The sequence below is a fragment of the Taudactylus pleione genome, unplaced genomic scaffold, assembly GCF_031769625.1.
Source record: "Taudactylus pleione unplaced genomic scaffold, aTauple2 ptg000133l, whole genome shotgun sequence".
Taxonomy (NCBI): domain Eukaryota; kingdom Metazoa; phylum Chordata; class Amphibia; order Anura; family Myobatrachidae; genus Taudactylus; species Taudactylus pleione.
The window spans coordinates 2,829,589-2,856,704 of NW_028284535.1; the positions used below are offsets into that span (position 1 = coordinate 2,829,589).

Genomic DNA, 27,116 nt, shown 5'->3' on the forward strand with positions numbered 1-27,116 from the left:
GGGGCTTGCGCACACATAGTGCGGCCGCTGCGCGTGCGTAGGGCCTCAACATCGACCCGCTTGCGGGCACTCAGCGCTAGCGAGCAGGTCTGAATGAGACCCAATATTCTTAATTTTACGACTGTGACTGATATTTTCTTCCAGAGTTATGATGATCTAGAACCGTGATGGCGAACCTATGACACGCGTGTCACTCGTGACACGCCGAGGCACTTTGACTGACACGCCTGCTGGTGTGGGGAAAACCTGCACATTTAGAGGCTGCCTGTGCTCTGCTCCAATCCCTGCTCCCTGCTTGTTGCGTGGAGGCGTGGTGTCACCGCTGCCGCGAGATCTTTGCAGCAGAGAACCAGTTTTAACCGCCATAAACTGAGGTTTGTCAGTTTCATTACCTCAGGAACGCTACAGGAGGAAAGGAGATCCATGAGGTTCACAGCCCTGTAAGGTGGCCTTCCGATCCCCACATCCTGCACCTGCAGCCCTGAGACCAGGGAGACGAGTTTCACAGCCCTGTGTGATCACCCCAGCCCAGTCCGTCATAAACATCGCAGGAGGACTGCACCACAACAACCAGACACAGTGCTCACGATAAGCAGCATCGGGTGGCTGTCCTGTAAGTGCAATTAATACTGAAATCTGCATTTCTGTCTTTGTGGCTCTCGCTTCTTCTCTCCCACTGTAAAACGCTTGGATGTCTAGTCTGCAGCATTCAGCCCCTCTCCAGCTCCTCTAAGCTTTAATTGCCTCCATAGCACCTCTTGCAGTTCCTGCTTCTCACCATCCTCACAGAGCACCATACAAACCCTCCAAAAAAAATCTCCAAAACACAAACCCCCCCAAAAAAACCCTTATTTTGGACATCATCTTGACTTTAATTTCTTTCTCCTGGCAGGGTTCTTCTTCTGAGGCCGTGTTTCCCTGTCCTACCATTCTGGAGCCTTCAACTCTCTACTGTTCCACAGCACAGACTTGCTGAGCTCTGCCAAGAGTGCTGCAGGTACGTACGCCCGCGCCTGCCTACTGCTAGTTACAGAAGGGAGTACGTAGTGTAGTGCTTTAAATTATTTTGTCTGTCAGGAGTCTGTCCAACATCACCGTTACAGAGGTAATAAAGCAGTTAATTTAATAGGTTTTTAATTACCTCTGTAACAGTGTTGTTGGACTGACTTTTGTGAGACCTTATTCTCAGCATGAAATAATATTAAAACAAATAAAAGAAACAGACTGGCAGATGAAGTTAGTAGTGCTTGCTTGGCCCTGAAGTGCACAAAATACAACCCTGCAATTGAAGATTTAGCAAATGCAATTCAGCAACAGAAAAGTCACTAAGGTAAATCATTATTTGTTTTTTGCTTTTTGAACTAATAAATATAATAAATATATTAAAAATATAACTCTTTCTTTATTAGGGCTGCAAATATCACCAAATTATTGATATTTCTTGAAGTGACACACGACCCGAGGAAGGCTACATTTTTTCCCGATTTTCGACACACCAAGCTGAAAAGGTTAGCCATCACTGATCTAGAAGATGGCGCTTTTGCTGTTCGTCTCTATAGAGACATATTTCAAGTTTGTGCAAATAAGTAAGTAATTATCTGCCCGCCACAGAGCAAATGAAACCACGATGCTTTCTGGTTATCACAGCAGCACACCCGACCCTCTTTCACAGCGCAATGCTACTCTTCATACAGCTTTTCCCACTGAATTTTCAAATGCATTTACCTGGGCTAACTGACACCATTCATGGTAAATAAATATCTTGAAATGGGATCTGTCAACTCAGTGATGGTCCACTTTTGGTAAGACCGTTACACAAAGCCTGTAACCCAAATTCTCCCCACCCCATCCCAAATGGACTGATATACTAATGCTGTATGCAGCAGGGGCAGGGTATGGATGCTAATGGACTGTTATACTAATACTGTATGCAGCAGGGGCGGGGTAAGGATGCTAATGGACTGATATACTAATACTGTATGCAGCAGGGGTGGGGTAAGGATGCTAATGGCCTGATATACTAATACTGTATGCAGCAGAGGCGGGGTAAGGATGCTAATGGACTGATATACTAATACTGTATGCACAGCAGGGGTGGGGTAAGGATGCTAATGGACTGATATACTAATACTGTATGCACAGCAGGGGTGGGGTAAGGATGCTAATGGACTGATATACTAATACTGTATGCACAGCAGGGGTGGGGTAAGGATGCTAATGGACTGATAAACTAATACTGTATGCACAGCAGGGGTGGGGTAAGGATGCTAATGGACTGATATACTAATGCTGTATGCAGCAGAGGCGGGGTAAGGATGCTAATGGACTGATATACTAATACTGTATGCAGCAGGGGCGGGGTAAGGATGCTAATGGACTGATAAACTAATACTGTATGTAGCAGGGGTGGGGTAAGGATGCTAATGGACTGATATACTAATACTGTATGTAGCAGGGGTGGGGTAAGGATGCTAATGGACTGATATACTAATACTGTATGCAGCAGGGGCGGGGTAAGGATGCTAATGGACTGATATACTAATACTGTATGTAGCAGGGGTGGGGTAAGGATGCTAATGGACTGATATAATAATACTGTATGCAGCAGGGGTGGGGTAAGGATGCTAATGGACTGATATACTAATACTGTATGTAGCAGGGGTGGGGTAAGGATGCTAATGGACTGATATAATAATACTGTATGCAGCAGGGGTGGGGTAAGGATGCTAATGGACTGATATACTAATACTGTATGTAGCAGGGGTGGGGTAAGGATGCTAATGGACTGATATAATAATACTGTATGCAGCAGGGGCGGGGTAAGGATGCTAATGGACTGATATACTAATACTGTATGTAGCAGGGGCGGGGTAAAGATGCTAATGGACTGATATACTAATACTGTATGCAGCAGGGGCGGGGTAAGGATGCTAATGGACTGATATACTAATACTGTATGTAGCAGGGGTGGGGTAAGGATGCTAATGGACTGATATAATAATACTGTATGCAGCAGGGGCGGGGTAAGGATGCTAATGGACTGATATACTAATACTGTATGTAGCAGGGGTGGGGTAAGGATGCTAATGGACTGATATACTAATACTGTATGCAGCAGGGGCGGGGTAAGGATGCTAATGGACTGATATAATAATACTGTATGCAGCAGGGGCGGGGTAAGGATGCTAATGGACTGATATACTAATACTGTATGTAGCAGGGGCAGGGCAAGGATGTTAATGGACTGATATACTAATACTGTATGCAGCAGGGGTGGGGTAAGGATGCTAATGGACTGATATACTAATACTGTATGCAGCAGGGACGGGGTAAGGATGCTAATGGACTGATATACTAATACTGTATGCAGCAGGGGCAGGGCAAGGATGTTAATGGACTGATATACTAATACTGTATGCAGCAGGGGTGGGGTAAGGATGCTAATGGACTGATAAACTAATACTGTATGCAGCAGGCGTGGGGTAAGTATGCTAATGGACCGATATACTAATACTGTATGCAGCAGGGGTGGGGTAAGGATGCTAATGGACTGATATACTAATACTGTATGCAGCAGGGGCAGGGTAAGGATGTTAATGGACTGATATACTAATACTGTATGCAGCAGGGGCAGGGTAAGGATGCTAATGGACTGATATACTAATACTGTATGCAGCAGGGGCAGGGCAAGGATGTTAATGGACTGATATACTAATACTGTATGCAGCAGGGGTGGGGTAAGGATGCTAATGGACTGATAAACTAATACTGTATGCAGCAGGCGTGGGGTAAGTATGCTAATGGACTGATATACTAATACTGTATGCAGCAGGGGTGGGGTAAGGATGCTAATGGACTGATATACTAATACTGTATGCAGCAGGGGCGGGGTAAGGATGCTAATGGACTGATATACTAATACTGTATGCAGCAGGGGCAGGGTAAGGATGCTAATGGACTGATATACTAATACTGTATGTAGCAGGGACGGGGTAAGGATGCTAATGGACTGATATACTAATACTGTATGTAGCAGGGGCGGGGTAAGGATGCTAATGGACTGATATACTAATACTGTATGCAGCAGGGGTGGGGTAAGGATGTTAATGGACTGATATACTAATACTGTATGCAGCAGGGGTGGGGTAAGGATGTTAATGGACTGATATACTAATACTGTATGTAGCAGGGGTGGGGTAAGGATGTTAATGGACTGATATACTAATACTGTATGTAGCAGGGGTGGGGTAAGGATGTTAATGGACTGATATACTAATACTGTATGTAGCAGGGGTGGGGTAAGGATGCTAATGGACTGATATACTAATACTGTATGCAGCAGAGGCGGGGTAAGGATGCTAATGGACTGATATACTAATACTGTATGCAGCAGAGGCGGGGTAAGGATGCTAATGGACTGATATACTAATACTGTATGTAGCAGGGGTGGGGTAAGGATGCTAATGGACTGATATACTAATACTGTATGCAGCAGAGGCGGGGTAAGGATGCTAATGGACTGATATACTAATACTGTATGCAGCAGGGGCGGGGTAAGGATGTTAATGGACTGATATACTAATACTGTATGTAGCAGGGGCGGGGTAAGGATGTTAATGGACTGATATACTAATACTGTATGTAGCAGGGGCGGGGTAAGGATGCTAATGGACTGATATACTAATTCTGTATGCAGCAGGGGTGGGGTAAGGATGCTAATGGACTGATATACTAATACTGTATGCAGCAGAGGCGGGGTAAGGATGCTAATGGACTGATATACTAATACTGTATGTAGCAGGGGTGGGGTAAGGATGCTAATGGACTGATATACTAATACTGTATGCAGCAGAGGCGGGGTAAGGATGCTAATGGACTGATATACTAATACTGTATGCAGCAGAGGCGAGGTAAGGATGCTAATGGACTGATATACTAATACTGTATGCAGCAGGGGCGGGGTAAGGATGCTAATGGACTGATATACTAATACTGTATGCAGCAGGGGCGGGGTAAGGATGCTAATGGACTGATATAATAATACTGTATGCAGCAGGGGCGGGGTAAGGATGCTAATGGACTGATATACTAATACTGTATGTAGCAGGGGCGGGGTAAGGATGCTAATGGACTGATATAATAATACTGTATGCAGCAGAGGCGGGGTAAGGATGCTAATGGACTGATATACTAATACTGTATGCAGCAGGGACGGGGTAAGGATGCTAATGGACTGATATACTAATACTGTATGCAGCAGGGGCGGGGTAAGGATGCTAATGGACTGATATAATAATACTGTATGCAGCAGGGACGGGGTAAGGATGCTAATGGACTGATATACTAATACTGTATGCAGCAGAGGCGGGGTAAGGATGTTAATGGACTGATATACTAATACTGTATGCAGCAGGGGCAGGGTAAGGATGTTAATGGACTGATATACTAATACTGTATGTAGCAGGGGCGGGGTAAGGATGTTAATGGACTGATATACTAATACTGTATGTAGCAGGGGTGGGGTAAGGATGTTAATGGACTGATATACTAATACTGTATGTAGCAGGGGTGGGGTAAGGATGTTAATGGACTGATATGCTAATGGACTGATATACTAATACTGTATGCAGCAGGGGCAGGGTAAGGATGTTAATGGACTGATATACTAATACTGTATGTAGCAGGGGTGGGGTAAGGATGCTAATGGACTGATATACTAATACTGTATGCAGCAGGGGTGGGGTAAGGATGCTAATGGACTGATATACTAATACTGTATGTAGCAGGGGCGGGGTAAGGATGCTAATGGACTGATATACTAATACTGTATGCAGCAGGGGTGGGGTAAGGATGCTAATGGACTGATATACTAATACTGTATGCAGCAGAGGCGGGGTAAGGATGCTAATGGACTGATATACTAATACTGTATGTAGCAGAGGCGGGGTAAGGATGTTAATGGACTGATATACTAATACTGTATGCAGCAGGGGCGGGGTAAGGATGCTAATGGACTGATAAACTAATACTGTATGCACAGCAGGGGCGGGGTAAGGATGCTAATGGACTGATAAACTAATACTGTATGCACAGCAGGGGCGGGGTAAGGATGCTAATGGACTGATATACTAATACTGTATGTAGCAGAGGCGGGGTAAGGATGCTAATGGACTGATATACTAATACTGTATGCAGCAGGGGCGGGGTAAGGCTGCTAATGGACTGATAAACTAATACTGTATGCACAGCAGGGGCGGGGTAAGGATGCTAATGGACTGATAAACTAATACTGTATGCACAGCAGGGGCGGGGTAAGGATGCTAATGGACTGATATACTAATACTGTATGTAGCAGGGGCGGGGTAAGGATGCTAATGGACTGATATACTAATACTGTATGCAGCAGGGGCGGGGTAAGGATGCTAATGGACTGATATACTAATACTGTATGCAGCAGGGGCGGGGTAAGGATGCTAATGGACTGATATACTAATACTGTATGTAGCAGGGGCGGGGTAAGGATGCTAATGGACTGATATACTAATACTGTATGCAGCAGGGGCGGGGTAAGGATGCTAATGGACTGATATAATAATACTGTATGCAGCAGAGGCGGGGTAAGGATGCTAATGGACTGATATACTAATACTGTATGCAGCAGGGACGGGGTAAGGATGCTAATGGACTGATATACTAATACTGTATGCAGCAGGGGCGGGGTAAGGATGCTAATGGACTGATATACTAATACTGTATGCAGCAGAGGCGGGGTAAGGATGTTAATGGACTGATATACTAATACTGTATGCAGCAGGGGCAGGGTAAGGATGTTAATGGACTGATATACTAATACTGTATGTAGCAGGGGCGGGGTAAGGATGTTAATGGACTGATATACTAATACTGTACGTAGCAGGGGTGGGGTAAGGATGTTAATGGACTGATATACTAATACTGTATGTAGCAGGGGTGGGGTAAGGATGTTAATGGACTGATATACTAATACTGTATGCAGCAGGGGCGGGGTAAGGATGCTAATGGACTGATATACTAATACTGTATGCAGCAGGGGCGGGGTAAGGATGCTATTTATATACATAGGATGTTTTCTAGCTGTCACTGGTGGGCCGGGGGCAAATATAGTTTAAACAGGATTTAAAAAAACAGTCAGTACACAATAGGGGTAGTGTTACATGACAAATTAAAATGCCAGGTTTTAAACTCAGTGCTTAATTGTTAAATTATTTTACACAGTGATGAATGAAGGCTCAGAACCCTATTGTAGTGCTCAAGTTATTAACCTGTCCAGGTGTTTGCAATTGGGACATAACTGGGAATAACAAACAACTGAATATCATGGAACTGTGGAGTTGCATAGCAAATAACATGGGGTAAATTTACTAAAGGTTGATTTTAATAGATTTTGTTTGATTTTAAATCGGGTGTTTTGTTTCAGTCGCTAAATTGCACATTTACCAACAGATGATTTATTTTTTTTATATTGATTTTGTAATGTTAGTAAATGTGCAATTTAGCCCCTGAAACAACATCGATTTAGATCCATTTAAAACTGATCAAAATCGATTAAATTCAACCTTTGGTAAATTTACCCCTAAGGGCCGTATTCAATTAGTTTTGCACCCACAATACTTTTTCGCATGCTGGACTTTTCACCTACATCTCGTGTTTTGCAAGCGGAAAAGTATCGGGCGCGCTCTCGCTATTCGCCATATTCAATTAGAAAGGACGTGAAAACGGCACCCGGCGAAACTGAAACAGGTGAAAAGTCCTGTCGAAAATGGGGAACTCAGCCTGACACCCCCCAAAAGAAGCACTAACATTGGGGATCACTACGGATACCCCCGAATTGCCCTGCTTAAGGTATTTGGGGTACTTAAATGGTCTCAATAGGTGCTGTTTAGCGTATTTGCATAAGGGGTGAAGAATAGCATTTAGCACTTTTTTTGTGTGAAAATAACTAGTCCCAGCAAATTTGGGGTACATGGAAATGGGTGCTAGCATATTTTAAAATTGCTAAAGAGAAGTTTTAAAAAACTGCAAAAAATCCACCAGCTGCAAGCACCTGCAACCAAAAAAACACCAGGGGCATACTTGGGGACCCCCCTGGAGTCTATTTCGATAGTTTTAACTTTGTCCCCCAACTTTGTTTTTTTCCGCCCCAAACCAAAAGTACTTTTTTGGGGGTGTTCTTAAGTGTTTTTTAAACTTTTTTTTGATGCAGTTTACCTTTGGGGGACTGTCTTAAGGCTGCTCGGGGGTTCCCGCAACGTTGCACCCCAAAACCCCAATTCTGCATTTTTTTCCGCCTGCTGTTCACAGGCAAAACTTTTTCGCCGGGTCCATTATATTGACTTTCCGCCTAGGCGAAAAGTCTTTGAAATTGAATACGGCAAAAAGTTTCCGAATGGCGAAATGATGTCACCCGCGAAATTCTTTGGCCTAACTGACTTTCCGCTTTAAATTGAATACGGGCCTAAGTATGTTTTTCCTTTTGAAGCTTGAATCGGAAAACACGGGACATTTACATCGTATATCTCAGAAAAGGCCAGAGATACATTTCGGCTATACTATTTATGGATTGGGAGGATTTGTAAACAATATAATCATTTAAAAAAAAAAAATCAATATTAAAGCAATTATCAAGTTTAACTGATAAAATTCAAGAAAGTGGATTTCCAGTTAAAGAGAAAATATGTGGCTGTAAATTGATGGAGACAGTGATGACGTGGGTTAGAAAAAATAGCAATGAACACGGCGCATATTTGTACACACTATAGACAGGGAAACTTTGGTAATACGTCATACCAGTCCATCATGCCATGTACTCCCAAGCACTGGAGTCATAATGGCAGAAACAGCCCTGACGTCTTATGTACTATGGGCCGGATTTGGATTTGTACTCATACCCAATGGCCTACATACAAATCAAATGGTTCTGGGTCTGCGCAGGCACAGGACCCGTTCAGCACATGTGTAAAACTGGTCCTGTTTGATCGCTCGCAGTCCCCCCTTAGCTGCAGCATGACTGACACGCTGTGGCGTTTGGGGGGCGGAGCAGCGACCAGGATGTTGGTCGTACGCAGACTTCCTGGACTTGGCAGAGGGGTTTCGACGATGGCTGGCGCAGACTGGCCAGTGCCGGCTCCAGAGGTGGGGCTGCAGCGCAGTCCAAAATTCAAATAGGGGAGTCACACCAACTGCCACCCCAAACGCTGACAAACATTGCTGGTCAGGACTGAGTGGCAGTTGGTGTGGCTCCCCTCGTTGAATTTTGGACTGTGCTGCAGCCCCCCCTCTGGAGCCGCCACTGGCAGCTACCATTGTGATGGTGATCCGCATCAGCATCTACAGACACCTCCCGCTGCAATTGCATTTTACTTGTACAGTATTGCACAGCCGCTTACCTGAATGCATTGTGCTCCTAGACTGGCGGAGGTTCCCGCAGACGCAATGGGGACATAAAGCAGCCGTAAAGTGACAGGCGTGAAGGATACAGACAGAACACTCACCTCATATACACTGAACTGGCTCTGCCCTCTGGAGAGCTCCCTGTAACTTGTAGTAAATTCCCCGATGAAGTCGTGACTAAAAAACATTAAGGAATCAAGGTGCTAGTTGTTGCCAATATATGTAACCAGATTTATTTTCTACATCCGTGGTAACAGTGACTACATGTGTCCAAATCGGCACTGATCCTTTATTAATAGTACTAACGTCCATTGTTGTGTGAGGAATTGTCCACATTCACTTCAGCCTCTTCTGAATATAGGTATATTATACCATACGTTATATACAGGTAATCGATAGTTTAATTTTTATTTTGTCAAAGAGTATGTTATAATTCTGGGTGTATATGTTGACATATTTTTTGTGGCTTCATTGTATATTGCAGTGGTATTTTGGTGAATGGTATTGTCATTATGTGTGCTGCATGGCGCGGCGGGCACAGCATCCTCCTGATCTCAGCGGATGTCACTCTGGTGACATCACACCCCACCTGGAGACAGTGTGAGTGTCTGGCATTCAGCACAGTCACTGAGGTGTGTGCTGTAAAAGATACATTATGTGTTGGTTCTCTGAAAAATTTTTTTTTTGGTGTTTTGACAGCATTTCAGCTTTTAGTACATCCCGCCCAGCAACTGATGTCAAAGTAATAGTACATACCTTCCTCCCCTGTCCCAGTCATAGACATCCACTTTCACCGTTCTGCAAGGGAGAAGAGAATGCACATTATATACTGACTCACTTAGACGGAACCAAGAAGAAATTCCACTGTAAGTAACAGAGAAATTTGATGGCCAACTGAAACGACTGGCTGTTTTAATCAGTCAGCTCCCAAAAATATTGGTTAATACTTTAACATAACAGTACTTCATGGTCGTCTTTGGAACCACCCATGGAAGATGAATATGTGCCCACAATGTCAGGTTTACACTGGTACGGTGGAACCGTTTAGCCTACTTCCACTTTAGGGCTGACCAACCACCTTGATTATTTAAAACATTTGTTCCAGATAAACTTGAGTGTTTGGTTTTGCCTAACCTACAGTATGGGTGTAGAAATGCGCTTTCCGCAAAAGTGCAAGGTATATAATGTATCCCATTAAAAGTTTAAAACCATGAGACGAGGCCCGGTATAAACCACCCCTGACCAGCCTGGGAATTAAAGCCAGGAGGCTCCCAAATCCCCATCAGAGAGGAAAGCAGGGTTGTAGTGCCGCAAATGATGGTGACGCAAATCGTGTTGTCTCACTTTCTGCTTGTACCTTAGATAAGCAAGTATGCTTAGGTAAAGGAGGAAAAGCCTGTGCACTGATAAGATGGACTCTTAGGGCGGAATTAAATTGATTACGTGGTCCGGAACTCCCGTCTAATGTGACGAGAGATCGCGGGCCGCTACTCAATTGATGCAGTTTTTCGCGCTGATCTCGCTCATAGAGGTCAGGTTTAGCCGCGTAAAGCAGCTAAACCCGACCAAAGTGATCGGCGCGACCGCGAAAAGTGCTGTTTGGGCGCCCAAACAGGTCACTTTTCGCACATTTCAGCTCTCATCCCCTGGGGCTACGAGGTGAAATGTAGTGCTGGCAGCTGATCGCGCCCGACAGGAGCAAGAATTGAATAGCTCCGTCGGGCGCGATATGGGCTGGAATCAATTGAATTCCGCCCTTAATCACTAATTAGCGCTGGACAAAATAAGTAATTAATGAACTGTTCAGAGTTAACAATTTGGCTACATGCCAAAAGGACATTAAGGGCTGTATTGAATTGCATGCCAGACTTTTCGCCGTCATCGCTAGTATTCGCTCCGGAAAAGTATTGCGCTCGTCACATCGATTCGCCCTATTCAGTTGCAAAGGACGCGAGAACGTGGCCCAGCGAACCTGAAATTGGTAAAAAGTCCTGTCAGATTTGGGGAAATCACCCTGACACCCCCCAAAAGATGCACTGGCATGGGGATCACTATGGATACCCCCGAATAGCCCTGCTGAAGGTATTTGGGGTGCTTAAATGCTCTCAATTGGTGCTATTTTGCGTCTTTGCACAAGTGGTGAAGAATAGCATTTAGCAGGTTTTTTTTGGCAAAAATAAGTAGTCTCAGCAAATTTGGGGTACATGAAAATGGGTGCAAGCATGGTTAAAAATCGCTAAAGTGCGTATTTAAAAAATGTAAAAAACGCACCTTCAGTATGCACCTGCAATAAAAAAAAGCTTGGGCATACTTGGGGGACGCCTGGAGTCTATTTTGATTGTTTTTAAGTTTGTCCCCCAAAATGAAAGTACTTTTTTGGGGTGTTCTAAAGTATTTTATAAACTTTTTTTGGATTTTTGGACGCAGTTTAGCTTTGGGGGACTGTCCGAAAGCTGCAGGGGTGTTCCTGCAACTTTGCACCCCAAACTCCCAATTCTGCAGTTTTGTCCGCCTCCTTTCAGAGGCGAATGTTTCCCGCTGGTTACAAAGCGCAGACTTTTCGCACCGTCGACTTTTCGCAGATCTCCGCTTTTCGCCGGCAATTGAATACTGCCCTATCATGCATTTGGACCTGCTGTACGAGGCATCCAGCCATTCTGGGATTAGGAAGCAAGAATATACTTGTCTTGCCAAATGTATCCCTTTATGCAAAGTCGAGAGAACATTTACGAGGAATAAGTACTGTGTGTATATACATACATATGCATTGCTTGCACGTATTAGAGCATTAGAAGAGTAAATATCTTGGATGGTTTCAATCCTCTTTGAAAACATAAAGGTCCGAATTAAGGTTTGTGGGGGGGCCCCTCTACCAGTAATATTGTCAATAATATAGGCTGGGGATGTTTTTTAAAAGTATAATGTGTAAATACTCCCAGCAGCGCCTTCATATTATGCCAACGTGCCATCCACTCTGGTGATATAGATATGTGTGGGGGACCCCCACCTGCCCTGTTGCTATTCTGGCGCTGAAAACAGAAAGACCCCATCACTCCAGGACATGCTGTCACCTCTGCCAAAATGTATAGGAGAGTCTAACAATGTGAAGGGCTCTCACAGACTACTTCCTGGTTTGTTGGTGATATTCGCATTGAAATGCTTCATTGTGACCCTGCCTCCTAGCTGTAAAATGACACGGGGCTGGAGAGACACGTTGACGCAATGGCACACATAAAGAAGTGTATTCTTCTCTATATGTGCCTTTACTGCCCACTCCTCCCCAGCTCATCTACATGTGTACTTTTATGCTGCCCATCTACTAGGCGATTATACCTAGCAATGGAGCGATAACGACGGTCGTTATCGCTCCATCGCTTGACAACCACCCGCAAATCGGGCAGTAAAATGTTAAAAACGACCAGCGATACGCGCCCCCGCTGGTCGTTTTTAACATCAATCATCGCCCGAACATGACAGTCAACCTGACGACCGCTGTCAGGTTGCCATGTTCGGGGATGATTGAGCTGCATACACTGAACGTCTGAACGTTCAGTGTATGCACTTCACCCCGTGGGAGACGACGGCGTCGTAATAGTGCCGTCGTCCCCACATCGTGTAGAGGATGGGCAGCATAACTCATGTTCAACAGGTCAAGGAACATCCCCTAGGCTTCCTCTGTGCTTTCAGAAGAGGGAAAAGTTACATTTGGGGTCATTGGAAACAATAGTCTCAACGTTCATGGCCATTTTTATACATTGTACTTGTGTTGCCAGTGTATTAGAGACTTAAGCCTGTTGAGTTGAAAGATACAGGAAATGTATTTGATTAATAAAAAAATTGGTGAAATCATGTTGTCATACATCAGTGTTTCCCAACTCCACTCCTCAGGGCACCCTAACAGTGCATGTTTTCCAGATCTCCTCAAAGAACCACAAGTAAGTAATAAGTCCACTTGTGCACGAGATATATGAAAACATAGGGGGAGATGTATCAATCCTTGGAGAGAGCTAAAGTACTAACCAATCAGCTCCTAACTGTCATGTTACAGGCTGTGTTTAAAAAATGGCAGTTAGAAGCTGATTGGTTGGTACTGTATCTCTCTTCAAAGTTTGATACATCTCCCCCGTACACTGTTAGGGTTCGCTGAGGGCTGGCGTTGGGAAACACTGACATACATTATAAAGTGAGAGAAAAAAATACTGTTACTTTTAATTTACAGATAACAGCTGAACAATGAGTCCAGGGGTTTCCCCACCTGTCGTAGTCACCATTGCACAACGCTCGCACGGGGATGGTGAACGGCTGCCATACAGGGTTCAAAGTGTTTTTCACAACTTCTGTCTTGTGGCAAATCGTGAACCTGTAAAAAGAGGCAAAATAGTTGCTTATCTTGCACCCTACACCAAGGTCTCCATTGCCTCATTGTGAGCAACCCCAACAGAGATCCCCAGATGGGGCAACTGAGAATGGGGCAGACTTGGCTAAAGCACAAAAATATATATTTTTCAGATATTAACTACATTTTTGTGTCTGTGCTAAAATCTTCTAAAAGATCAGAATCTTGACCTATTAGGCCACACCCCTGATTTCCACTAACCATACCCATCTTAGGCTAGGCCACACCCCTGATTTCCACTAACCACACCCATCTTAGACTAGGCCACACCCCTGATTTCCACTAACCACGCCCATCTTAGGCTAGGCTACACCCATTTTTGTCCACCAGCAACTAGGTCTTATTCAGAGATGCCACCGCAGCTGTAAATTTGTACGTAGGTGCTGTGCGAAAATATGCGAATGTCGCAGACGTCAGTACTTAGCGACACCCACAGACGGTATCGCGAATCCAAGCGGCTACATGCAAAGACGCAGCATTGATCACAGATCCTTAGATAATCGACCTTCTGAGTAACCCTGTGGTCATGCAGAATGGCCGCGTGTACTGAGACGCCGGAGCCATTTTTATTGTGTACGGGATCGCAGACGCAGGTTCTGACACCCGAAAACAGTTGCAACACGCCTACGTTATTTGCCAATACTCCCCGTTATTTCCCTCTAATGCTCCGACTGTCAATCACACTGTGAGTAAAAAGTCACTGCAAGCGATGGTTGCGTACCCTTACGCATGGAAAGGCGAGTTACACAAATGCGCAGATTACCTATAATCGCTCAACTGCGTAATTATCGGCATTGTGTTCATCTCTGATTCAGGCCTATAGGTGGAGATTTATCAAAGCTTGGAGAGAGATAAAGTCCCAACCAATCTGCTCCTAACTGTAAATTTTTTCAAACACAGCTTGTAAATGGACAGATCTGATTGGTTGGTACTTTATCTCTCTCCACTCTAAGCTTTGATACACCTCCCCATAGTCAGGTAATACTGCAGGCACCTGAATCTGTTGTGCCACCTGGAGGCTGTGGTCAATGGGCCTGATTTAGGTCCACATACTAATGCCATCACAGCTGCGATTTCGAATGGAACGCTATTAGGAAACGGTGCTAATGACCCACTCGCCGTCCAGGGCTAAGAGACGCCCACTGAAAGCATCTCACATCCGCCAATCACGCACAAGACCAGAAACATGGAATGCAGATCAGGAGGCCATCAGCATTCTGAGTAAGTCTAACATGCCGCAGACACAGCGGGTTCCAGGACACCCAGAGGGCTCTACTGCTGCCAATAAGGACGCAGTGGATAATATATGCACGCCCAGAAAATAGCGTTTAAACGGCCAGACACGCCTGTGTTTCTCTAACCACCCTGTTACCTCCCTCATATGCTGACTACCTGTCATTCACTGTGCGAGTGTATCCTCTGTGTGAGCATAGGGCCTGATTCAGACCCGGTCGCAAGCGCTGAGCGCTCACAACGAGGTCGATGTTTGCCCACTGGGCATGCGCACGACAGAGCCGGCTCCGTTGTGCGCATGCGTGAGACCCGGCTAGCGACGGGCGCTCCATCGCTCCGGGTCTCACACCAAAGGGGGCGAGCTGTCGATGGTGATTGACAGCTCGCCCCGTTTGGGAGGCATGGCCGGGGGGTGGCTTCACAAAACGAGGCGTTCCCAAGCGAACGCCTACCATTTGTGGGCGGCCCCACTGACATCACCAGTGATGTCAGTGGGAAAGCTTCCGGCTCTATTAGAGCCAGAAGCTCTCTGGGGCTTGCGGCCACGAGACCCTACCACAAGGGTCTCGTCGCAAGCCCGATGGTTGTGATGGTCTTGACCATCGTGACCATCATCCTGGCCGCTCGCTATAGCTGTGGGTGGTCACCCACAGCTATGCGAGCAGCCAGTAGGCCGCACAAAAAAAACCCAAAAACGCCCTGATTCAGAGCGAGCGCTCTTTCAGAGCATCCGGCTCTGAATCAGGCCCATAGTTCGCCAAATAATCGCTGTGTGCACAGTGCGGCTGACACGTTTGCACAGTGGATAACAATCGCATGATCTGCTTAAATATCGCCATTGTGTGTGGATCAGAATCAGGCCCTGTGTCACTATCCAGAATACATCAGACCCTACACTTATGCTGCACAGATCAGCACTTCAGAAGTACTGTGACCATCATATATAATGATGCAAAATGGGTGTGGCCCCTGACAACCTACTGCAGTTCTGATTGACAACCAGATCAAATTGCACAGAGGAGATGAGATGAAATACAGCAAATTATGGCAAATAAAGAGATAAAAGCAAATGTTATTCGTATTGCTATGAAAAGTTAATTTTTATTATTTATTTTCCAACTACCCCAATGCTGAGCAGCTCCTTACGCCAATTTGTAACAGTACGTATGTAATAATATATAGTCACCCACTTACTTACTATAGAGGACAGGATGACAGGAGGCGGATGTTACGCCAGAAAAGCTTTATAATAACACATTCCCGTGGACAAACTTACGTGCCGTCCTCATTACTGCGGTAGAACACAAGGAAAGGGTCTGATTTTCCAAAGAAGTCTTTCTTGTCCAACTTGTTAGCGCACAGCTGCATAGTAACAATGTCCTATAAATGGAAATCATACTGATTATCATCACATGTTTTCTAATGTCGGTATAATGAAATACAGAGTTACAGAGTCTGCTCGCTGAATCCTCCTGCCGCAGCTCATAATAAGTTTTCCCGTCAAATAGTAGAAAGATTCGGTCTGTCTTTTATGTGTAGCAAATAAACACATCTTGACCACATGAAAGATGAAATGCATAACAGTGAATAAAGGATCTATCTATCTATCTATCTATCTATCTATCTATCTATCTATCTATCTATCCATCTATCCATCCATCTATCTCATCCCATAAAAGCAAGTCATTTAGTTGTGTATATTAGATTTTCATCTAGCCTCCCAGCCTTCAAATGTGCCCTTAAAACTCACATTTTCATTCAAGCCTATCGCCCCTATAATCTCCAGTCTCTGCCCTCCCCAATTCTCCCCTACTCTCCCTATTGCATCTACCCATATTCCGTTTAGATTGTAAGCTCTTGCGACCTAGATCCTCTACCCTTTGTCTTATCTGCATTACAACATTATTGCACACTGTAATTATGTATTTCTGCAACATTTTTCTATCAGTCTGTACTTTTGTCATCTTGTTTTTCTTCTATTTAGGGTACCTAACAAAAAAAAAAAAATGAACCTTAGTGTGTATGTATGTGGTAGGGTGTATAGATTGTAAGCTTCACTGGGGCAGAATGGCCAAATATTCTCTGTACAGCACTGCGAAATATGAGTGTGCTATATAAATAACTGGTAAGAGTTAGGTAGTGATTGGCACAGATTGACCTTAGAAACTCCTGGACTTTCCATTGAAGAAACATTTTTCTAGAAAGCAATGGTTTTAAAGGAGCATCTTCTCCAAGGTAGAAGACTGCTGTGGGGGTCCCATGTCCGGGACAAGGGACTACAACTGACCAAGAGCTACGTCCCCACCAACCAAAGCCCCAGCTGCCACAGACGTACAAGTTTCAGTTCAGCTGAGAACCAGCAGTGGCAAAATCGTGGACCATTAGCAAGAAGATGCGAGTGGTGGGGTAAGGTATTTTCCAAATATTAGGGTTCCAGAAATTGGACCGTTACTGTTCTGATAGTTAGGGGAAAGCAAACTTGGTGCATTGGTTCTTAAGGCTGGTTATCGTGTGAATGTGGAAGAATTATGACCATAAAGGCATTTAAAAAAACATAAGAACTAATTAATTTCCTTGAAAGTGTGATACATTTATGTCATCCTTTTTACACTATCCTGACCAAAAAAAAGACTTATCGCGCCTCTGTTATTTCCCCACTGAAAGCTCGAAAGTAACAAGAATTATTTTGTGCGATACTTTCAATTGTGCAGCATAAATTATTATCGCCTCAATCTGCTCGCCACGCTATAGGTGGTGTAAAGTCTCAGGGATAGTGAGATTCAAGACAAAACATTGTACGTTATCCTACTCCTCGTCATATAAAATGGATGGAGTTGAACACAAAGTCAGTTTTGCAGATGTAACTTGTGTGTCATCACACTGCGCAAGCTCCGTTGCCAAGTGGACTCAATTAGCGAGGCGTACGCAACTCAATCGCATTTCTGGTTGCAGCCCAGAGAGCGTAACAGGGTGGTAATGTGGCATTCGCATGTTGAGGAAGTTCAGAGAAGGTCGTTTCAACAGAATTTCAGGCTATTCAATGAGTTGTGCAAACGAATAATCACGCCGGTTCTCAAACGCAACTTTACACTGAGACAGCTGATGCAAGTATGCACTGATAGTGATGGCAGCTATAGTACTGGGCATATGGACAGTGGCGGTCTGGCAGCACAGGTGCATGCAACTCAGTATCCAGGGGAATATATGCATTTAGGGCCTGGTTCAGAGCTGTACGTTCATCCGAGGATGAATGTACATCTCTGATGGTTAGGGGCATCTGCCTGCGCAGGACCCGTTCTGTGCACAATCTCGCCCACAGACAATTGACATGCTGCAGCATTTGGGGGGCATTGCTGGTTGCCGTTCCCACCCACGTTTTCAGGGAGGGGGGAGGCCAGGCCCTGCGTCGGCAGATGCAGAGTCCTGGCCCCTTGCGTGACCTTGTGTGACCAGGCACCGGCCAGGATGCGGGAAGCTTCAGCTCCTGCTGCCTGACCAAAGGAGCGACCATCGGTCTCGATGGGGATCCCAGCCTGCGACGTTGGTCACAGCACTGGGATCGCAAATGCAGCAAGGAGGCGTCTGACACCTCCTTCTGCATGTGCTTCGGGGATGGACGGTTGTGCAAATCCGTCCATCTTTGAATCAGGCCCTTAGTTCCATACATGCAAATATGGCCGACTTGTATTGAACTCCGCACTGGCCTCATTGTCCAGCTGGTCCTCCGGCCCTTACTTACAGAGGTTCTCCATGGCCTCTACTGGCCTTGGCTATAAAGACATAAATATATATTTGCTAGCAAGCTTCCAGTGTTTTATCCAGCCAATTAATCACTGTCTGTACTGCGGTTCTATATTCATCGTTTCATCACTGAAATTGTTTTGCTCAAACCAGCGAACCAATAAGATTGCAGCCGGGAACTTTTTATTTCTCTTCACAAAATAATTGTCAGTGCTGTATACCCATGAACCCGTCTCTATCGGTAGATGTCACATTGTTACAGGAGTGAACTGCTCATATTTCATTCTGCAAATTAATATGAGACCCCTGAATCACCTGAGTTACAACCAAACTGAATGCAAAAAGAGGATTTGTCAACACAAAATGTCCTGCATTAGAGTGACATTTAGCCGCCTGTCGGGGATAGTGATGGGTGGTGAGTAACCAGGTGAAAATGGGTGGGGGGGAGGGGACACGGTAATAAGAACCTTACTTTTTATGAGTTGGGGGAACATATTGGGAATGGAAGGAGGGACAGTGAGTCCCATTGAGACCCGGTCGCAAGCACCGATGTGCTCGCAACCGGGTCGATAGTTAGCCCTGCGCATGCGCAGCGGCAGCACTGCACGTGCGCAAGCCCCGCAGCGAGAGAGAAACTCTCTCGCTTCCGGAGCTCTCTACAAAAGGGGTGGCTGTCGATGTTGATCGACAGCTCGTCCCGTTTTGTAGGCGGGCCATGGGGGGTGGTTTCCAAAACGGAGACGTTCCTTAACGAACGCCTACCGTTTTGTGGGCGGCCACACTGACATCATCAGTGATGTCAGTGGGGAGTTTCCTGCTCTTTTAGAGCAGGAAGCTCCCTGGGGCTTGCGGCTGCCGAGACCCAACCTTAGGGTCTCGTCGCAAGCCCCGATGGTCGTGATGGTGTTTACCATCGTGACCATCAACCTGGTCGGTCGTTAAGCTGTGGGTGGTAACCCACAGCTTACCTAACGACCAAAAGGCCGCACTTCAAAAATGAAGCGGCCGCCCTCATTCAGAACGAGTGCTCGCTCTTGCGAGCGCCTCTGAATGAGGGCCAGTATGTGCAGGTTTATGGTGTGTACCTGAAAAGAAGCATGGTCTTGTGGTAAGGGGAGGTGGCCTCATGTCACGCCCCCATTTCTGTCACTCTGGGGGCATGCCGGCACTCCGCTAGATGCTGGACTGCCCAAGGGTCTCATGAGCACTGCGTACATACATTTACCCACTATTTGCTATGCAGAGCAACGGTGAGAGCTGCTCCCTCCAACTTTTCCTCCCCTGCAGGATACTGTGGCCGACAAGTGGGACAGTGTCTGAAAAGTGGGACTGTGCTGCCCAAAGTGGGGCAGTTCGGGGTTATGCATCCACACCACTCCATAACCTTGTATTGCTCCTTAACTTTACACTCCCCACTCCTTAACTTTTATTTTTGAGTGTGGGTGCAATACGTGACGTGAGCGTACCAATCTCTCATCAAAAAGTTCATAAAGGTAGGGGGCACCTGGATTGTATGTAAAGTCCAGAACGGATTAAGGGCCTGATTCAGACCCGCTCGCGAGCGCTGAGCACTCGCAAGCAGGTCGATGTTGGCCCAGCCGGCTCCGTCGTGCGCATGCGCGAGACCTGGATAGCGACGGGCAAGCCATCGCTCCGGGTCTCGCTACAAAGGGGGCGTGCTGTCCATGGTGAGTGACAGCACGCCCCCTTTGGTGGGCGTGGCTGCCCAGATGGAGGCGTTTCCATGGGAACGCCTAACGTCTGGGGCCGGCCCCACTGACATCACAAGTGATGTCAGTGGGAGTGCTCTCGGCTCTGATAGAGCCAAAAGCACTCCAGGGCTTGCGGCAACGAGACCCTACCACAAGGGTCTCGTCGCAAGCCCGATGGTCGCGATGGTCTTGACCATCGCGACCATCTTCCTGGCCGCTCGCTATAGCTGTGGGTGGTCACCCACAGCTATGCGAGCGGCCAGGAGGCCGCTCTAAAAATTAAGAGGGACGGCCCTGATTCAGAGCGAGCGCTCTGTCAGAGCGTCCGGCTTTGAATCAGGGCCTAAGTTTCTCCAAATCTATTAGTGTTACTACTAGTGTTACTACATCTGGTGCAATATTTTCTGGTGCCTGATTCAGAGTTGTACGCAAACCTGACGGTTCACATTCAACTCCGATGGTGGCCGATCAGATATGCGTAGGACCTGTCCTGTGCATGTGGCGATCAGTGTCTGCTCACTTGCTTGCAGTGCCCGGATGCCACAGCCTGACTGGGGGTGGAGTCGGAAGGCAGCGTCTCAGAAAATGGGGGTGCAGCTTGGTCCCGTTTTCTGGGTGTGGTGAAGCCAGTGGCTGCATCCTTACACGCAGCTTCACTGGCTTCAGCTGCGTGATAACACCGCCCATCCTGAGTAACCTGATGACAGATGGTCAGGCAGAGTATTCCGATGCTGAGCTTCCTCACACAGCAGCGGATGACAGCAGCCGGCGGGAGGCGTCTAGTTACACAAGGCGAACTCCTGCGCCATTAGCTTATTTGAGCATCGCTGCTGCGTCTGGACTGAGCAGCGAGGGTAAAAGTGTACAACTCTGAATTAGGCCTATAGTCCTTACATTGGGACCAGCGATGGCACGGTAAATACATCTAAATGAATGACAGCCGATGCAGTCCCGCCCGGGAGCAGGCGTCACGATGGATACCGGGATGATGTCATTGCTGAGTGCCTGAATGATGCAATGTTGCCGTCAGGAGAGTGTGCCTGCATAGATCTAGGACACTTGATTCCACAATTTCCCTTTTGATAAAAGCAGTTATGGAGAGTAATTGCCATGGAATTCCAAGGTGTACCCCCACATAGGTAAGTCCAGTTAACGCATTTCGACTAATGCATTTCGCTGAGTCTATCAACTTTTTCAGAGGCGTGATATCTAATTTTTATTTGCTGCTAATTTTGTTCCTATTATTCATCATAGAGGTTAATTTGCATTATTCGTACGTGTTTCTATACTATTTATTTGTGGGGGCCATTTTCCCTGAAACCCATGTATGCGCAGCAGCCGGGGCCCTCAAGGAGACTGCACGCGGTCCCCCTCCTCTCTTACTCCGCCCCTGCTGATCTGATATCCATGGCAATGCACTATATTAACTCAAATTAACTAGTGACTTCATTGAGGCATGAGGCACTTGTGACATCACAATCTAAATGCCTATTCTCCTGGAATCTGCCAGAGACTCCCAAATTTCAGTGAGTTTACGGTGAATAGGGCACTCTCCGTGGGGAAGGGGGGATGGGCTTGATGTGACGACTCACTGCGAATCGTGTCACCATAATTCTGGCCCTGCTGTGCAAATTGCAGCATTGTGATGCTGAGGGCGGAGCTACGTTGATGCTAATTGCATTATTATGCGCCCGCACCTCCTACTGCATAGTTTTTATGTTTTTTTTTTATTAGAATTTATATTGACTAATATATTTGCATCATGTATATTCCACATCGGAATCCTTACTGAAATATACAGTAGTTTACAGAGAGAAAAAAAAAATGTAGAAATGTAATTATACTTATTGTTGTTTTATAAAGGACTCTGTGATTGCTAGTTTAGTAACCACTGTACTTGTGCAATTAAAATGCCTCAGGTGTGATGAAGTGGTCGGCGGCTGATGGTAATTGCTGGGAATTACGGCTTTTCTTAAACCACACCTTTAGTGTGTGAGCCTGGCATTCAGAGTACCTCACCCTGCCAATATTCTGCTCTCCCTACAGTAAGTCCTATCTGCAGAATCCCTCTACACCCATCTGATACATCTAACGCTTGGATTATTTTCAATCAGAATCCATTCTACAAAGCTTCATCGTGTATCAAAGTGGAAACTACTTGGTAGATTTGCATGTCCTTTCTCAGGTGGGGATTTATCTTATTGGAGTGAAAATGTATTTATTTAATGGGAAGGCTTTAGGTGGACTGTATTCTCAGTGCAAGTTCAATAAATTAAGGGCCTGATTCAGAGCCGGATGCTATTGCGGTCGTTCGTTCTGAAAAAAGGGGGTGGCTATTCAAATGAACCGTTCGCTCTTTGCGGTCTGTTCACGCCTCTAGGTCTGAACGAGAGAACAAAACTTCCGGTCGTTTTTTTGGAAACTACGCCCCCTGGCCGCTCGCATCCTACGTCATGTCCGCTATTTATTGGATTAATCGAGTACATCGACCAGCGTATGAACTGCTCGCTATTCTTGTGGTTGGTTTTTCCTACCGCAATCATGCGAGCAGTTCTGACTATAAAATAACCCAGTGACGGGGTCAATGACGCTGCTGTATTAATTATGCACACCCTTAAAACGCCCGTTTTGACCTTTAAGCATGCCTGCCTTTCGGATCTCCACTCCCCGTTTTCAAGCACCTTCCCCTGTTACCACCCACATACGCCTCCTCCTGTCACTCAAAATAGCAGGCATTCGCTATTTAGCGAACAAACGATTTTCGGCCGCACTGACTGGTTTGCGCATGCGTATTACGATCCGTACGCACGCGCAGTTGGGCAAACATCGCTCGGAACGAACGAGCGGCCGCTTACGAGCGGCTCTGAATCAGGCCCTAAATGCTCTATTTTTTGTTTTTTCATTACATATTTGCCAGGACACTGCTGATATAAATCTATTATTATTACTTATTTGTGTAGTACCAGTATATTATACAGGTATGTACAGAGAATAGCTAATCATAAATGTCACATACATTAGGACTCAGAGTCATTAATAAATTACTAAAAGACAATGCTCCAGCTACCACAGCACTAAAGGTGTGTACACACACAACGATGTTAGTAACCATCGATTTTAGTGAACAATTTTCGTTCAGATTTTCCCTTGAAAAAGTGAACGAAAATCGTTCACTAAAAATCGTTGGTTACTAAAATAATGAATGATTTTCAAAAACGATGAACGATTTTTTAATCATGCATACAGTGAATGGAAATCGTTCATCGTTTATCGTTCATTCTGCACAACATGAACAATTTTCTGGACAATTTTGTTGGACAGTCAGAATGGACGATGAACTACAAACTACAAACGTGAACGCGCATGAACGATTATTGTTTATCATTCAGCTTAAAAAGATGAACGATTTTACAAAAATAATGACGTCGTTATAGTTAAATCGTTAAAAAAATCGTTATGTGTGTACGCACCTTTAGTAAAACATGAGAACCTGTGCTTGAATAAACTTGATGGGAGAACTACGTAACCGTACAATTTCCTGAATATTAAAATTATTTTATTCTGTGTTTGTTGCATAGCGCACCCATATATATTAAGCAGTCTGTTTCCTTGCCAGTAGTTCCCCGTTAAAAGCTAGGACACTTAGCATGTTTGCTTATTAATCTGCAGGATCCCACCCCAGGTAGTTTTAAATGGATATCCACTGTCATGTAATTTTCATTCATATCATTCTGCAACTTTTACTATTTACTGTATATTGCTCTTCCAGTGGACTTCAAGTAATGGGGCGATTCTTAGCCCTGTGCTGCCCCCGCACCCCTGAACTTGTGACATCACAACATGACAGCGAGGGTGTAGAGCCGCCTGTTGAAAGAGAAGTGCGCTACTGTGGAAACTCCAGTCTTCCTGTTCGCCAGGGAGGCTTCATGCCCTGTCCCAAGATGCTGCTGAGCTCACTACTGAGCATGTGCAGAAGCCATCTTGTCTTTACTATGTAAGAGTGATATGGTGGGAGATAGTAGTCTGCTACTTATCTCCTAGGGAGAACCCGGTTATTACCTGCATATATCGCTGTTCCAGCATCCCTGCAACACTACCCATTTGCAGCATACACTCTCTTTGGCTGGTGAGCAGTATGGAACCCGGCTCCATTCAAGTTCTGCTGCACCCCAGTGGGCATGTAACAGTGAGTACTGCAGTACCTACTATCAATAAACCAACACCACTGGTTAAGTAACTGGGCTGTTCACAGTCTGAGTCATCCGCTGGTGTGTGCCTACATAACTCTGCAATATCAACACCTGAACCCACATCATTTCCAACACAGCCAGCACCAGGAAAAAGAGCACTCTAGAGGCTGGAGGGTGCTGTTCCAGGCTCTCTGCAAGCCAAATAATGGTACAATGACGATGCCAGCCTGGATGGCTACATTGCTCGCACTTTATCTTACTAGCTTCCTTTTATCTGGACTTCGGGCCTGTATTTTGCATGGCAAATACAACATTAGTATTTATTAGTAACACTTTTCAGTCACGGAGAGATTATTTTATGTACTGTACAGTAAATGATACTTCACTATATTGTGAACATATTGGGGTATATTTACTAAAGTGCAGGTTTTTAGAAGTGGAGATGTTGCCCATAGCAACCAAACAGATTCTAGATGCGCACATGCTCAGATACCTTAGCGATGTCGCTTGCAGTGAGCGCTGCCTGCTGGATACCCCTGCTCTAAGAAATACATGGAAGAGGATACACCCTACATAAATGTAGATAGCTCTGTGTCTGTGTCTAGTATAACTGATTCCAACTGTGGGCCTAATTCAGAGATGGACGCTAATGTGATCGCAGCTGTGATTTCATACGCAGCGCAGCTGCAAAAATATGCTAATAGTCCCAAAAATCACCCGAGCATAAGGACGGAATGGGATTGAAATACTGGCGGCTCAAGAGCCACCGGTTCAAATCCCGACAGTGACAGGCCGACAGATGAAGATCCCGATGCCCGGTGGTAAGTATGCTAACCCTCCCCTCTCCCTAACCATCCCTTAGGGGTGCTTAACCCTACCCTCCTCCCCCAAGTGCCTAACACTAACCTCCCCCCATGGGTGTCTAAACCTATCCCCCCTCCCCGCACCCTATCCCTCCCTGGGGGGTGCCTAACCTCCCCCCCAGTGCCTAACCCTAACCCCCCTTCCCCTAGCCTAACCCTAACCTTCCGCGGAGGGGGTGCCTAACCCTAAGCCCCCCCGGGGGTCCCCAAACCTAACCCCCCCCATCCCCGGGCTAAGTGTATACTTACCTGGCAGAGAGGACGATCGTTCTGGCATCCTCTGCGTTCTGGTGTCGGGATTAACATAGGCGTCTGTATTTTCGACGAATATGTTAAACCCCTTGCTGGGATTATGCTGTCAGGATTGAGACCGGCTGCCGCATCATAACCTCATCCCCATAAGGACGCCCACTGCTGCCTTTTCATATGCATACGACGTCGCTTACCTGCGTCAATATCGTTAACTTCGACGCACCTCGAGCAGCCATCTTGCCCTTTGCGGCAGTTCTGACCAGCCACAGACTAGGCAGCTCTCCTAACATGCAGGGAACTCTCATGCTGCGTAGGAGATCGCAGTGGCTAATTTATGCATGCCCATGTAACGGCGTTCAAATGGACACAAGTCTGCGTTTTTCTGACCACCCCCCGCTACCACCCCCAAACGCTGACTACCTGTCACTCACTTTGCGAGTGGATCCTCTGTGTGTCCGCAATTGCAATGCGATCGCTGCGCACACACAGTGCGATTTATACGCATGCGCACTGGCAAACAATCGCTCAGTCTGTGTCCGTAATCGCCATTGCGTTCATCTCTGAATTAAGCCCTGTTTTAAATTATTTTCCCCATTATCCCCTATATCATTAAGGTGAGAAAGTACAGATGATGCACACTATGAATCACCGGAAGCTACAAAGGAAGGTGACAATATAATTTTTCTTAATGACACTTCGACTAATGACTAAACAGACAATGATTCATAATTGGGACTTGTGGGTACAGTGCAGTGATTTATAGTTTCATTTACTTTCATTCAATTATATTTTGTGTTCTGGATTTAAGTTGATATCGTGACAGGTTTGATTAAACACACGCGGCAGATGACTTTGATATTATGTCGTGAGCTGAGGAGAGATACGGAATGGCTGATTATTATTATTCATACTTTTTATTTTTATTAATCTGTTGTGCCAAACTAAATGTAGTTTTTAATGTTTACTATTATGGTGATGTCCTTAATGATGCAGTTAAGTGCTGCACCCCTTCTGGTTTTCCCACTTATTTTCCTATTGCAGAATTCCAAGCCACATTAAAAATGTAGTTTTAGTATAAATAATTTAAATAAAATAATAAATACAAAATTATACTTACATTCGTTCTGTTTACCTCATAGTAGGCATACTGTCCCACCAGTATTGGGTTACTGTACATCTGTTCCTATTGGTACAGCTTTGTCCCAATTAGTTCAGAAGTTGGGAGGTATATGCCGTTCACTACTGCCCGGAGGCTCTACTCCACCATCAACTCTCTTCTCTGTCACACTCCCTCGCCTCT

At 45.6% G+C, this 27,116-nt stretch overlaps 1 protein-coding gene across 4 annotated transcripts in view; it reads right to left on the bottom strand.

Moving 5' to 3' along the window:
- The window catches only part of CPNE9 (copine family member 9), a 384,344-nt gene that overhangs the window by 49,369 nt on the left and 307,859 nt on the right, over window positions 1-27,116 (bottom strand). For all 4 annotated transcript variants that reach the window (XM_088473286.1, XM_088473287.1, XM_088473288.1 and 1 more), the window contains 4 exons: window positions 16,335-16,438; window positions 13,685-13,789; window positions 10,186-10,227; window positions 9,531-9,606 (listed from right to left, as the gene is read on the bottom strand). In XM_088473286.1, coding sequence (XP_088329412.1) covers window positions 9,531-9,606; window positions 10,186-10,227; window positions 13,685-13,789; window positions 16,335-16,438 — 327 coding nt within the window. The remainder of the gene's footprint in view (window positions 1-9,530; window positions 9,607-10,185; window positions 10,228-13,684; window positions 13,790-16,334; window positions 16,439-27,116) is intronic.